At 40.6% G+C, this 13,682-nt stretch overlaps 1 protein-coding gene across 2 annotated transcripts in view; it reads left to right on the plus strand.

The window, feature by feature from the left end:
- BRCA1 (BRCA1 DNA repair associated) overlaps nucleotides 1–13,682 on the plus strand; it is a 65,563-nt gene that overhangs the window by 21,833 nt on the left and 30,048 nt on the right. Inside the window, exons 1-8 of one of the 2 annotated variants that reach the window (XM_040640559.1) lie at nucleotides 186–522; nucleotides 2,269–2,357; nucleotides 2,902–3,041; nucleotides 4,230–4,335; nucleotides 5,021–5,066; nucleotides 5,996–6,072; nucleotides 6,683–10,090; nucleotides 10,494–10,582. In XM_040640559.1, the coding sequence (XP_040496493.1) occupies nucleotides 452–522; nucleotides 2,269–2,357; nucleotides 2,902–3,041; nucleotides 4,230–4,335; nucleotides 5,021–5,066; nucleotides 5,996–6,072; nucleotides 6,683–10,090; nucleotides 10,494–10,582 (4,026 nt within the window). In that variant the 5' untranslated portion in view covers nucleotides 186–451. Of the gene's footprint in view, nucleotides 1–185; nucleotides 523–2,268; nucleotides 2,358–2,901; nucleotides 3,042–4,229; nucleotides 4,336–5,020; nucleotides 5,067–5,995; nucleotides 6,073–6,682; nucleotides 10,091–10,493; nucleotides 10,583–13,682 lie in introns of those variants that run through there. The other variant, XM_040640558.1, reaches the window with a different exon arrangement.

Consider the following 13,682-nt stretch of genomic DNA (forward strand, 5'->3'; position numbering starts at 1 on the left):
TAACCGCTGTGCCACCCAGGCGCCCCAGCAGCACACTGTCTTGATTTACTATACCTTTGTGGTGACGTACTGAGTTTTTAAACTAATTATGATCATTTTACTTAAGCTATTTACCATTTATATCTGGTTATGCAGTGTGAGATAATTATGAATATATCATTAAATATGCCATATTAACTTTTTAATAAGTTTAATTTGATCATAACAGTCAGCCATATGCATGTAAGTTCATTTTTCATAGATCACTGCTTATGTAGTTTGGTTTCTGCTTATGCAGCATCTAAAAACAATTAAAGCCATTGGTTGTAATTCACCTGCCATTACCTTTAAAATGGCTCTTAAGGGCAGTCGTGAGATTATCTTTTCATGGCTATTTGCCTTTTGAATACTCTCTACCAGAAAAAAAGTAACTTGAATTGTTCTTTCATTCTTTATAATTTATAGGTTTTGTATGCTGAAACTTCTCAACCAGAGGAAAGGACCTTCACAATGTCCTTTGTGTAAGAACGATATAACCAAAAGGTATCTAACTTGGGTAGTGATGGGAGGTTGGACACAACAGCAACAGGCAAAAGTAGAAATTCCTTAATAACGGAGCTGGGGTTCCTGTCAAACTATTCATCAGTAGAAAAATATATAAATGAGTGTTAGGCTGATGGAGTAAGCCTGAGTACTAAATGACTTATTTCTGAAGTCATTTTCTTAAAAGTTTTATAGTGGGTTTGTCTTATGAAGGTATGAGCAATTCATTGCTTCTTTCTAATGCTTCTGAATGGCGCAAAAGCGTGCAGTCTTATCTAAAGTGGGACTGTACCATTCTGCCCCCATTGTCTCCAGGTCCTGCTTTTCTTTTTCTTTCTTGCGCTTGTTTCTACTTATTTATACACGCACAGTGTGGTTATACGTTGTGGGTCTCTCCCACCAGGATATAAGTTCTCTTAGGGCACTGGCTTTTTCAGTCTCAGCTCTGTTTTTTCAATGTTTGGCACATAGTACTCACTCAGATATTTAAAGGAATAAATGTATTATATTGTCCTGCAGCTTTCCTAAACCGAAATCTCTCTTTGGACATTATCATCTATGATGTGGGAAACAAAGGCAGAAGAAAAATTATTAAACTTCCTTACTACTTACAGCCTATTGACAAGTCCCTGAAACAGGCAGAGTGACCTTCCTCTAGGGACTCAACTGCCTCCATGTTGACACTTTGCTAAGGGCAAATGGCAATCTTAGCCTGACCCTCCAGGATCTTGTAAGTCTACTTTAACATATAAAAATTCCTTTATCTCTACCCCCAAGATACATATTGGCAATCATCCCCCAAGCATATGACCCACCCGTATACATCTGAAGGGTCTCATGACTAAGGTTTTATTAGACACTAATAAATGACCTTTTCCTAACAATAACTAGCCCCCTCAAGGTCCTAGAAACCTTGCTCCCAAAATTCCTTAGAGACTTACGCTATCCCTAACTCCCTCCCAACTTGAATGTATATAATGGACCACTCCTCGTGACCCCGGTGCAGCTCTTCCTGCCCACAGGTCCTGTCCCTGGGCTTTAATAAAACCACCTTTTTGCACCAAAGACGTCTCAAGAATTCTTGGCTTCAAACCCTAACATCTTTCCTACATCAGTCTATCTGTGCTTTTGAAGTAACGTAATCATCATTTCACAGAAATCCCTGAGAGCTCAAATTAGAAGGTTGGGTGGCTGGAGTTCAGGTATTAAGAATGGTAAGATCTCGGGGCGCCTGGGTAGCGCAGTCGTGAAGCGTCTGCCTTCGGCTCAGGGCGTGATCCCGGCGTTACGGGATCGAGCCCCACATCAGGCTCCTCCACTGGAAGCCTGCTTCTTCCTCTCCCACTCCCCCTGCTTGTGTTCCCTATCTGGCTGGCTGTCTCTCTGTCAAATAAATAAATAAAATCTTTAAAAAAAAAAAAAGAAAGAATGATAAGATCTCTATACAGTGGATGTATATCTACTATGGATTCAGAGTACTGTAATTTTAGATAGTTACAGGCTTTTGGTAGGCTTGAATGGCAAAAAGAAAAAAAAATTATGAAAACAACCAATCCTGCCACACAGTTTGTTCTGATGTTGATGGTGTTTTGATTGTAATGTAATGTCACTAATAGCTCTGTTCTCTAAATATAATTTTTTTGCTGTTGCTACATCTGTTTTTCGTTTACACATCTTTCCTTATTTTAGTGTCCTTAAAAAGTTGATAATCCTTTGCTGAGTGTTTCTCAAACAATTTAATTTCAGAAGCCTACAAGAAAGTACAAGATTTAGTCAACTTGTTGAAGAGCTGTTGAAAATCATTCATGCTTTCGAGCTGGACACAGGATTGCAGTGTAAGTGTTGCGTAGCCCCAGGGGCCGGCGCTCAAGTGGCTGGCTGTCCATTAAAACTCGGAAGTTTTCACAGTTATTCTGTGAATAGGCAATAACACCTTTTGGTCTAGGTTAATTTTAACTCTTTATCTGTGATTTATTTTTTAAATCATTCCCACTGGTCTCACACCTCATTTTATAGGTCCTGAGATGCACATTTTTTTTACATTTTAGCATCTCCAAAATTAGGAGTGATTTACCACCTGCGGTGTGCCATTGTTAATTTAGTGTTTTTTTTCTCTCTGAGTGGCGTAGAAAATAATGGTGTGTCTTGCATCATTGGTATCTTGGATTCGGTATTAAAAAAATTAGAAATAACTTTGACAGTCTGTATGTTTCCTAGGAGTAGAATTTCCAAAGGAGATTTTAAAAAATGATAGGTAAGCTTTAATGCATTGTCTTAATAAACCAGAGAGAGCATACACAGGATTTCTTTTGGTTCTTTTGATACAGTTACTATATTGTTTCTAACTACAACAATAACATTTTCCTTTGTAATTCATAGTTGCAAACAGCTATAATTTTTCAAAAAAGGAAAATAACTCTCCTGACCATCTAAAGGAGGAAGTTTCTATTATCCAAAGTATGGGCTATCGAAACCGTGCCAAAAGACTTCGACAGAGTGAGCCTGAAAACCCTGCCTTGGTAAAGCCATTTTCATTTATTCTGGTAACATCTCTTTATTGAGCATTGTGAATTAGTGAAGGTGCTAGATGCTCATGGATTTACATAAAAAGTCAGTAAACATGGGGCACCTGGGTGGCTCGATCGGTACGTGTCCTACTCTTGGTTTCAGCTCAGGTCATGATCTGGGGGTCATGGGATCGAGCCCTGCGTTGGGCTCTGCTCAATGCAGAGGCCGCTTCAGAGTCTCTCCCTCTCCTTCCTACTCAATTGCTCTCTAATAAAGAAATAAAATCTTAAAAAAAAAAAAAAAACTTCTTTAAAAAAAAGGCAGTAAACAAGGTAAGATAGTAAATTAAGTGATTGGTCAAGATTTAGAAGAGCCGAGAGAAGGTCCCTGTTTTTACCTAGTGTGGGCAAGAGAGACCTTCTGGGTCCATGCCCTGCTTTAGTTCTTTATCCATTCTGGCTTGTCTAAAGTAGCCATGAGGTCACTGATGGTTTTAAGGTTCAAGCTTGCTAGTTTTTAAAATAATCATCTCACTGCAGTTCTTCAGGAAGTATCTTCTAATTTATTTTCTTTGAAAAGTTGCCTGGGAAAAAAGTCAGTTTTTACCATTTGAAAATTGCTTCAACTTAAAAGGTGTAATTGTCAAAGAAAATGCAGTGATTTGCTCTGTTGTTACTTGCATATGAATGAATAATGCAGATTTTAAAAATAATAGTTCTCATCGTACCAGCATTCATTTTTCAGTAGATGTTGAAGGACTCAAAAAGAAGGAAAGCTTCATCAAAGTAATGTTGGATTTTTAAATATTCTTTCCTGTACTGAATGTTCTTAGGATTGCTGGGTTTTCATTCATAACCCTGTTATCAGATGTGATTGGAAATGTGCAGTAAATGAATCTCGTTCCCTGTCTATACTATAACACAAAGTATTAGCTTCAAAATATGCTTTTCTTCAACAATTACATAGATAATACATATTCAGTTTAGAAAAGTTTAAAACAACAGAGAGGGAAAAAATATTCAAACCACACATAACTCATTCATTTTGATTTGTAGTTTGCCAAGTGTTTTTTTCAGGTATCAGATTTTAGCTAATTATGATGGTCTGTTTCGTCCGTCCATGGCCTGGAGTTTCTCTCTAAGAAAAGAAACACAGAACTGACCAACAATTAGTTGATCATTCTTTACTGTACTGCTTAGCAGGAAACCAGTCTTAGTGTCCACCTCTCTGACCTTGGAATTGTGAGATCTCTGAGGACAAAGCAGCAGATACAGCCTCAGAATAAGTCTGTCTACATTGAATTGGGTAAGAGACACAGGTTTTGTAAGTTTAGAATAATAGTTGCTGGATTAGTGTCTTACAGTGATAACAAAAGCCTCATAATTTATACAATGGCTGGGAACTTTGGGAAGTGAAAATAAAATAATGTATTTTTCCAGGCTCATGGTGTTCTATAAACAGTGTAAAAGATGTAGCGATCACCTCTTTATAAAATAAGATCCTTGGTCTTTTCCCCTCTTAAAGATCTCATAAGTCCCGAGACAACAGGTGTGGTGTCATAAAAATAATCAAAATAACTATAATAGCGAATACCAGGGGGCACTTACCACGGTCCAGGCACTGTTGGACCTTACTTGCATAGCTTATTAAAGATGTATGGCAAACCCCCGAGGTTGTTAATATTATTATACTTATTTTACACATGAACAAATAAAGGCACGCAGAGGTTAAGACATTTTGCCAAGATAACAAAGCTAGCAAGTGGCAGAGCTGTGATTCAGGCTTGGGAATTCTGACATCAGAGCCTGTGCTTGTAACCACTTCTCTTTGTTACCTGCCATATGTATCATTGTGTCTGCAGATTTTATATATAGTCAGTGTGCAGTAATATTTATTGAATGAATATCTGTTGTGCAACAAGTACATTTATCGAGTTTAATCCTTTCAATAAAAATCCTCTTATTGATTTGTTATCTGGGAATTTTTTTAGGATCTGATTCTTCTGAAGATACAGTTAATAAGGCAAGTTATTGCAGGTGAGTTAAAGAGAGCCTTTGTCCATGAAGTTGGCATTTTGTATTTAGTTAATTAATATTAAGGATTGGTATTTAGGTTAGAATCATGACATTGGAATAGGTCTTAAAGATCGTTTGCTTTTTATAGGTGAGAAAACCTGAGTGGAGTCCAGGAGAGTATAAAATAACAGAATTCTGCTCAGACTTGCTTCCAGCAGATGGTTGTGTCTAACTTAGTTCCTCAGGCACAGTGGTAGTTTGGCTCCTGAAAATATTAAAAGACTTCATTTTCAATTCTTTTTCTGTTCCTTAATTCCATCTATCTCTCAAGTGTTGTCTACATAAATTATACAATAATCTACAAGCCACCCACCTCCCAACTGGGTTACCTGTCAAATTGCTTTCCTTAGGAATTATTGCTTGACCCTAAGATCTGTGATGGCTTGTCTGAACTATGGTGGTACCATTGCCAGTCAGATCTTGTTTGCAAATGACTTTTTCCTCATCTCTCATTGGGAGGAAATGTTTTTTAGCTAGAAGAGAAGCACGGAGGCAGTGTCCACTCTATCCCAGTGCTCCCTTTGTTTAAGTATCTTTGCTCTTGCTTTCTCATTAAGATAGACTTTTAAGTTATGTTGGTTTTTTTTCCTTTACTATCTTTGGGCTATTGTTTGCCTATCATTTAAATTTTAGTTCTCTTTTGCCCGTCCATAAAGCAATGTATCTATACAACTCCTCTGATTTTTGTGGCTGTTTTTCCTCAGTCTTTGACCATTTCATTTTGACTGGAAGTTACTAAAGCAGAGCGCAAATTTCAAAAATTGAATCAAATTGATCAGCTTACTGCAACCGTACCTAGAGGAGCTGAAATGCTCGATCTTGCTTATTTGACAACTCTGTGAGCGTATAACTAGTGTTTTCTCATGAAGGCTTCTGTCTTTTCTCCATAGTGTGGGAGACGACGAGTTGTTACAAATCACCCCTCAAGGAGCCAGGGCTGAAGCCAGTTTGAATCCTGCAAAAAAGGGTAATGACAAGTCTTCCCAACTTAACGAGCACTGAAGAGAGAATGGGTAGATCCCGTATTGTAATCAGATTATTCTGAAGACCATTTGGGACATTTATAATTCACAACAGAGTTAGAATGTCTTTCTTTCTCAAGTATCGTGGTACAGGCTGATCTGTTTCAATGGCACGAGGCTGATGTGATTATAATAGTACCCTATGTAACTGGTTGTTGCCTTTTACTTTTAACTGATGTGTTTGTGTTTCATCTTTCGTACACTGGTATTTAAATATAGGGAGTATGAGTCTGAAGATAGAACAGATCACTGTCTATCTGATGCCCAGTTTGCTTTTAGTCAGAGGTTAGGGAAATAGGAGGTGTGGTTTATGAACAGGGAAAATTCTGAAATTAAAATTTTAAGTATTTTGAGTGGAAATAATGAGAATCTAGATAAACAGGAATTCTGTGAAAGTGCATGAGCTACATCTTCAGTATACTTGGTGGTTTATGAGGCTAGTTTCTCTAAAAATAGCCAGGTGCTTTATTTCCACCCCCAAGTTGTATTAAATGTATATATTCTTTTCATGATAATTCAGTTTTTAAGCACCTTGTTGTTTTTGTATACTTTCAGCTGCCTGTGAAATTTCTGAGGACATAACAAATATTGAACATCATCAATCCGGTAATAAAGATTTGACCACCACTGAGAAGCATGCAACTGAGAAGCATCCAGAAAAGTATCAGGGTATTTCTGTTTCAAACTTGCATGTGGAGCCATGTGGCACAAATACTCATACCAGCTCATTACAGCATGAGAACAGCAGTTTATTACTCACTAAAGACAGAATGAATGTAGAAAAGGCTGAATTCTGTAATAAAAGCAAACAGCTTGGCTCAGCAAGGAGCCAACAGAGCAGATGGGCTGGAAGTAAGGAAACATGTAATGATAGGCAGACTCCCAGCACAGAGAAAAAGGTACTTCTGAATGCTGATCCCCTGCATGGGAGAAAAGAACCGAGGAAGCAGAAACCTGCATGCTCTGACAGTCCTAGAGATTCCCAAGATGTTCCTTGGATAACGCTGAATAGTAGCGTACAGAAAGTTAATGAGTGGTTTTCCAGAAGTGATGGAATGTTACCTTCTGATGACTCACATGACGGGGGCTCTGACTCGAATACTGGAGTAGCTGGTGCGGTAGAAGTTCCAAATGAAGTGGACGGATATTCTGGTTCTTCTGAGAAAGTAGATTTAATGGCCAGTGATCCTCAGGTTGCTTTGATACGTGGAAGTGAAAGAGTCCACCCCAAGTCAGTAGAGAGTAATATCGAAGATAAAATATTTGGGAAAACCTACCGGAGGAGGGCGAGCCTCCCTAGCCACACGAATGAAGACCTAATTATAGGATTTCGTGCTATAGAACCTCAGACAACGCGAGCCCATCCCCTCACAAATAAAGCAAAGTGTAAAAGGAGAACTACATCAGGCCTTCTTCCTGAGGATTTTATCAAGAAAGTAGATTTGGCCGTTGTTTCAAAGACTCCTGAAAAGCTAGTTGAGGGAACCAACCAAATCGCACGAAATGGTCACGTGATGAATATTACAAATAACGGTCCTGAGAATGAAGCAAAAGGTGATTATGTTCAGAACGAGAAAAATGCTAACCCAACAGAATCATTGGAAAAAGAATCTGCTTTTAGAAGCAAAGCTGAACCGATAAGCAGCAGTATAAGCAATATGGAACTGGAATTAAATAGCTCCAGTTCGAAAGCCCCTAAGAAGAACAGGCTGAGGAGGAAGTCCTCCACCAGGCACGCTTGTGCACTTGAATTCGTAGTCAGTAGAAATCCAAGCCCGCCTGATCATGGCGAACTACAGATCGATAGTTGTTCTAGCAGTGAAGAGATGAAGAAACAGCATTTGGACCAAATGCCAGTCAGACACAGCAAAACGCTTCAGCTCATGGAAGGTAAAGAACCTGCAACTGGAGCCAGGAGGGGCAGTAAGCCAGGGGAACAGATAAATAAGAGACTTGCCAGTCATACTTTCCCAGAGCTAAATTTGACAAACGTGCCTGGTTTTTTTGCTAACTGTTCAAGTTCTAATAAACCTCAAGAGCTTGTCAACCCTAGCCTTCAAAGAGAAGAACCAGAAGAGAGCCTAGGAAGGATTCAAGTGTCTGATAGTACCAGAGATCCCAAAGAGCTGCTCTTGGGTGGAGGAAGAGGTTTGCAAACTGAAAGATCTGTGGAGAGTACCCGTATTTCACTGGTACCTGATACTGATTACGGCACTCAGGACAGTATCTCGTTACTGGAAGCTGACACCCTAAGGAAGACAAAAACAGCACCAAATCGACGTGCGAATCTGTGCGCAGCAACTGAAAACCCCAAGGAACCTATCCACGGTTGTTCTAAAGATACTAGAAATGACACAGAGGGTTTTGCAGATCCACTGACATGTGAAGATAACCACACTCAGGAGACAAGAATAGCAATGGAAGAGAGTGAACTTGACACACAGTATTTATACAACACATTCAAGGTTTCAAAGCGTCAGTCATTTGCTCTGTTTTCAAATCCAGAAGATCCAGAAAAGGACTGTGCAATGGTCTGTGCCCACTCCAGGGCCTTAAGGAAACAAAGTCCAAAAGTCACTCTTGAAGGTGGACAAAAAGAAGAAAATCAGGGAAAGAAAGAGTCTGAAATCAAGCATGTGCAGGCAGTTCATGCAACTGCAGGCTTTTCTGCAGTTAGTCAGCAAGCTAAGAAGCCAGGTGATTATGCCAAATGTAGCATAAAAGGAGGCTCTGGGCTTTGTCAGTCATCTCTGTTCAGAGGCAAGGAAACTGAACTCCTTATTGCAAATAACCATGGAATTTCCCAGAACCCTTACCATATACCACCACTTTCTCCCATCAGATCATCTGTTAAAACTCTATGTAAGAAAAACCCGTCAGAGGAAAGGTTTGAGCAGCATTCAATGTCACCTGAAAGAGCAATGGGAAATGAGAGCGTCATTCAAAGTACAGTGAGCACAATTAGCCAAAATAACATTAGAGAAAGCACTTTGAAGGAAGTCAGCTCAAGCAGTGTTAATGAAGTGGGTTCCAGTACTAATGAAGTGGGTTCCAGTGGTGAAAACATTCAGGCAGAACTAGGTAGACACCGAGGACCTAAATTAAATGCTATGCTCAGATTAGGTCTTATGCAACCTGAAGTCTATAAGCAAAGCCCTCCTGTAAGTAATTGTAAACATCCGGAAATGAAAAGGCAAGGAGAAAATGAAGGCGTAGTTCTGTCTGTTAATGCAGATTTCTCTCCATGTCTAATTTCAGATAACCCCGAACAACCGATGGGAAGCACTTGCGCTTCTCAGGTTTGTTCGGAGACACCTGATGACCTATTAAATGGTGACAAAATAAAGGGAAAAAGCAGCTTTGCTGAAAGTGACATTAGGGAAAGATCTGCTGTTTTTAGCAAAAGTGTCCAGAAAAGAGCCTTCAGAAGAAGCCCTTTAGACGAAACACGTTTGGCCCAGGGTCACCAAAGAGGGGCCAGGAAATTAGAGTCCTCGGAAGAGAACACATCCAGTGAAGAGGAAGAGCTTCCATGCTTCCAACACTTACTATTTGGTAAAGTAACCAACACACCTTCTCAGCCTACCAGTCACAATGCTGTTGCCACAGAGGGTCTGTCTAAGAAAACAGAGGAGAACCTAGACTCACGGAAGAGTAGTTTAAGTGACCTCAGTAACCAGGGACCATCAGCAAAGGCATCCCAGGAACATTATCTTAGTGAGGAAGCAAGGTGTTCTGGGAGCTTATTTTCTTCACAGCACAGTGCATTGGAAGACTTGACAGTGACTACAAACAGCCAGGACCCTTTCTTGATGTTCGATCCCCCTTCCAAACAAGTGAGGCATCAGTCTGAAAACCTGGATGTTCTGAGCGACAAGGAATTGGTTTCAGATGATGATGATGAAAGGGAGCTTGGCCTGGACGAAGATAATCACGAAGAACAGAGTGTGGATTCAGACTTAGGTACTGGAACCAGGTTTTTGTGTTTGCCCCGTCGTATTCTAGAAATGAGCTAACTGTTGATGCCTTGTGGGGGAGCACCTTTTACAAGCTTCCAAGTGCAACTAAAGCCACTGCTTCTTAAACTTTACCCATGTTCCTCCTAAGGTGCCTTTCCCTAAAAGTCCTTTACCCAGCTAGCACATCTTCTCTGTTTGAATGAGATCTAACTGTTGGTGGACTTCTTTCTGGTTTTCGTTGTTTTGATTTCCAAGAGGAAATCCGAGTGTCCCAAAACGAGGAGCTTAATCATTTTACATAACATGAAAGTGAAGTTTGTCCTGCCAATGGGAAGGCATGGGTGCGGCAAGTTGCAGTGTGTGCTGTCTGTCTGTTTTTACATCTGAAGCTATTTTTATCATTTAAGGTGAAGTGGCATCCGGGTATCAGAGTGAAACAAGCCTCTCTGAAGACCGTTCAGGGTTGTCCTCTCAGAGTGATATTCTAACCACTCAGGTAAAGAGCGTGTGTTGGGGGGGTGTCTGTCGTGTCCTCTGCGTTCGGGAGCATGCACCCCACATTCTGACATTTGCTTGTATCATCCTTTATTTATTTATTTTTTTAAAGATTTTATTTATTTATTCGACAGAGACAGAGACAGCCAGCGAGAAAGGGAACACAAGCAGGGGGAGTGGGAGAGGAAGAAGCAGGCTCATAGCGGAGGAGCCTGATGTGGGGCTCGATCCCAGAACGCCGGGATCACACCCTGAGCCAAAGGCAGATGCTTAACCGCTGTGCCACCCAGGCGCCCTGTGTATCATCCTTTAGAATGAATGGTCTAACAGTTTTGTGTGGTACCTGGTCTCCTCCAAGTAGATTGTTAGCATCTGAACGGGACTCATGCTGCCTTTTATTTCATACACACACATACGTACAGACCAGCTGGCTCATGGCAGCACACTCAATCTGGAATTTAATGAATAAGCTAAACCTTCAAAACCAATTCTCCCTATAGCAAGTATATCTATGAGAACACTACTGTATCAAAGAGAGGGGGTGTGTTCATTCTTGGGGCCAAATTGGAGCCTACAGAGTTCTCTTTCTGTTAGAGACAATCTAGCCTTGCGTTGTTTTATAGAGATTTCTTGTTCTTTCTCTTCTAATTTGGTAGTTGTTCTTTGGTGCCTGTAAGTCCCCTTTTTTCTTTAAAAAAGAAAGTACACAATTTTACTTCTTTTTTTTTTTTTTTTAAAGATTTTATTTATTTATTCGATAGAGATAGAGACAGCCAGCGAGAGAGGGAACACAAGCAGGGGGAGTGGGAGAGGAAGAAGCAGGCTCATAGCGGAAGAGCCTGATGTGGGGCTCGATCCCATAATGCCGGGATCATGCCCTGAGCCAAAGGCAGACGCTTAACCGCTGTGCCACCCAGGCGCCCCCACAATTTTACTTCTTATATCTCATGCTCAAGACCAATATCAGGGTTACTTATGAATGGGATAAGAGCCTCGTCATATCTACGGCATTTGATAACAGGAATGTTTCAGTACTCCAGGAAGAATAGTCTCGGAAAAGCACTGTATTACAGCATTTAAAGATTCACACCAGCATCTTCGCAGAACAGGTAATAGTAGCTGCCCTCGGAGCGGGGAAGTAGAAGACTGGGAGGAGAAGGAGGAAGCCCTACTTTTCTCTGACTATCCTGTGCCTTGAATTTATACCATGTGCATACATTAATTATTTAAAAGATTAAATTCTGTGGGTTACTCAGTAGTCATTCTTATTAACTTACTGATACATAGTCTTCATTCTTCTTCCTGTATGTGCACAAGGATATGTGTATACCTTATCTTTAAAAAATATTTATGTCCGGGGCGCCTGGGTGGTGCAGTTGTTAAGCGTCTGCCTTCAGCTCAGGGCATGATCCCAGGGTCCTGGGATCAAGCCCCCCATCGGGCTCCCTGCTCCGCTGGAAGCCTGCTTCTTCCTCTCCCACTCTCCCTGCTTGTGTTCTCGCTCTCGCTGGCTGTCTCTCTGTCACATAAATAAATAAAATCTTTAAAAAAAAATTTATATCCTACTCCACGTATTTACATTGTAATGTTGTGTTTTCTATGTCATTAAGTTTTCTTCAGTGATTCGTTTTTAATTACTATATAGTATTCTGTCTTTTGGGTGAGCCATGATTTATTTGACCGGTTGCCGAATATGAGGGTTGCAGGGTAAGAGGCACAGTTTGCTATTATGTACAGCACTATGGTAATATCTTTTATTTTTTATTTTTTAAGTAATCTCTATACCCAACACGGGGCTCAGACTCACAACCCCAAGATCAAGAGTTGCATGCTCTACCAACTGAGCCAGCCAGGCACCCATATGGTAGTATCTTTTTTTTTTTTTTCTTAAAGATTTTATTTATTTATTTGACAAAGATAGAGACAGCCAGCGAGAGAGGGAACACAAGCAGGGGGAGTGGGAGAGGAAGAAGCAGGCTCCCAGCGGAGGAGCCTGATGTGGGGCTCGATCCCATAACGCCGGGATCACGCCCTGAGCCGAAGGCAGACGCTTAACGATTGCGCCACCCAGGCACCCCCCGTATGGTAGTATCTTGATAGCTAAATATTTGCCCACGTTCCCAATGATTTCATTAGTATAAATTCCTAGGACTGGAGTGTTTGGTCTTTGATACATATTGTTAAATTGTTCTTCAGAAAGATTGAATGAAGCTGTATTCTTCCAGCCCCCGTGGACTTGATGGTTCCCATTTCCCTGTACTTTTGCCAAAACCAGGTGGTATCCAGTTTTAAAATCTTCTAATTCTTGGCCTTGCTGTGAGGAGTATAGAAAGAAAGGGCTTGTCTTCTCCTGCCCGTTTTCTGTACAGAGCAGATCCCTCTAGGACTGAAACCTGCTGGAGCCAGGAAGAAACCCGTTCTGCACCTGAGTTGTCACCAGTGTTCTCCCCGCCCACGGGATTGCCATGGTGACTAAATGAACAGAAAGACTAAGGAGGCCTTTCCTCTGCAACTCCTATGAATCTTTCTGGGTGTGGATTTGGGGCTCTGTCGACCTTTCACCAATGCCTTTCACCTTTTTGTCCCTTGTGTTTTAAGGTTGTAGGTCCTGGTTTCTGATTCTATCCATCCTCCTTGTTTTTCACATTCCTGATCTTATTCACAGAGATATGTCTATTTGTTGAAGATTCATTTTGCCAAGTGTTTTTATCAAGCATCTACCCCAAAACAGACTTAAGGTCAGGTTTCCTGGCTAACTTAAGTCTAGAGTAGCACAGACAGGCAAAATGATTGAAGTGGGATCTTTTCCCTCTATCTGTTTAATCGAACTAAGTAGAAGTATATAGGAGATAGAGAAATCCTAGTTTGGTACCATCAGTATCTGTTTTTTATCAAAGACGGATTAATTAATTATTTATTCATTTTTGCATCAAACATTTACTGAGTACTTAACTACCTGCTAGGCATTGGGAATACAAAAATGATTAAGGAAGGATTCCTCCCATCAAGAAGGGTTGGTATTCCACTTCCATATGCTAATGCATTAGTAGTATAAAAGAGGTAGTGCGGGATCATCTGTTCCTGATAGTAGATGTAGCTGG

This window comes from Ursus maritimus, unplaced genomic scaffold (genome assembly GCF_017311325.1).
Source record: "Ursus maritimus isolate PB19 unplaced genomic scaffold, ASM1731132v1 scaffold_24, whole genome shotgun sequence".
Lineage (NCBI taxonomy): Eukaryota > Metazoa > Chordata > Mammalia > Carnivora > Ursidae > Ursus > Ursus maritimus.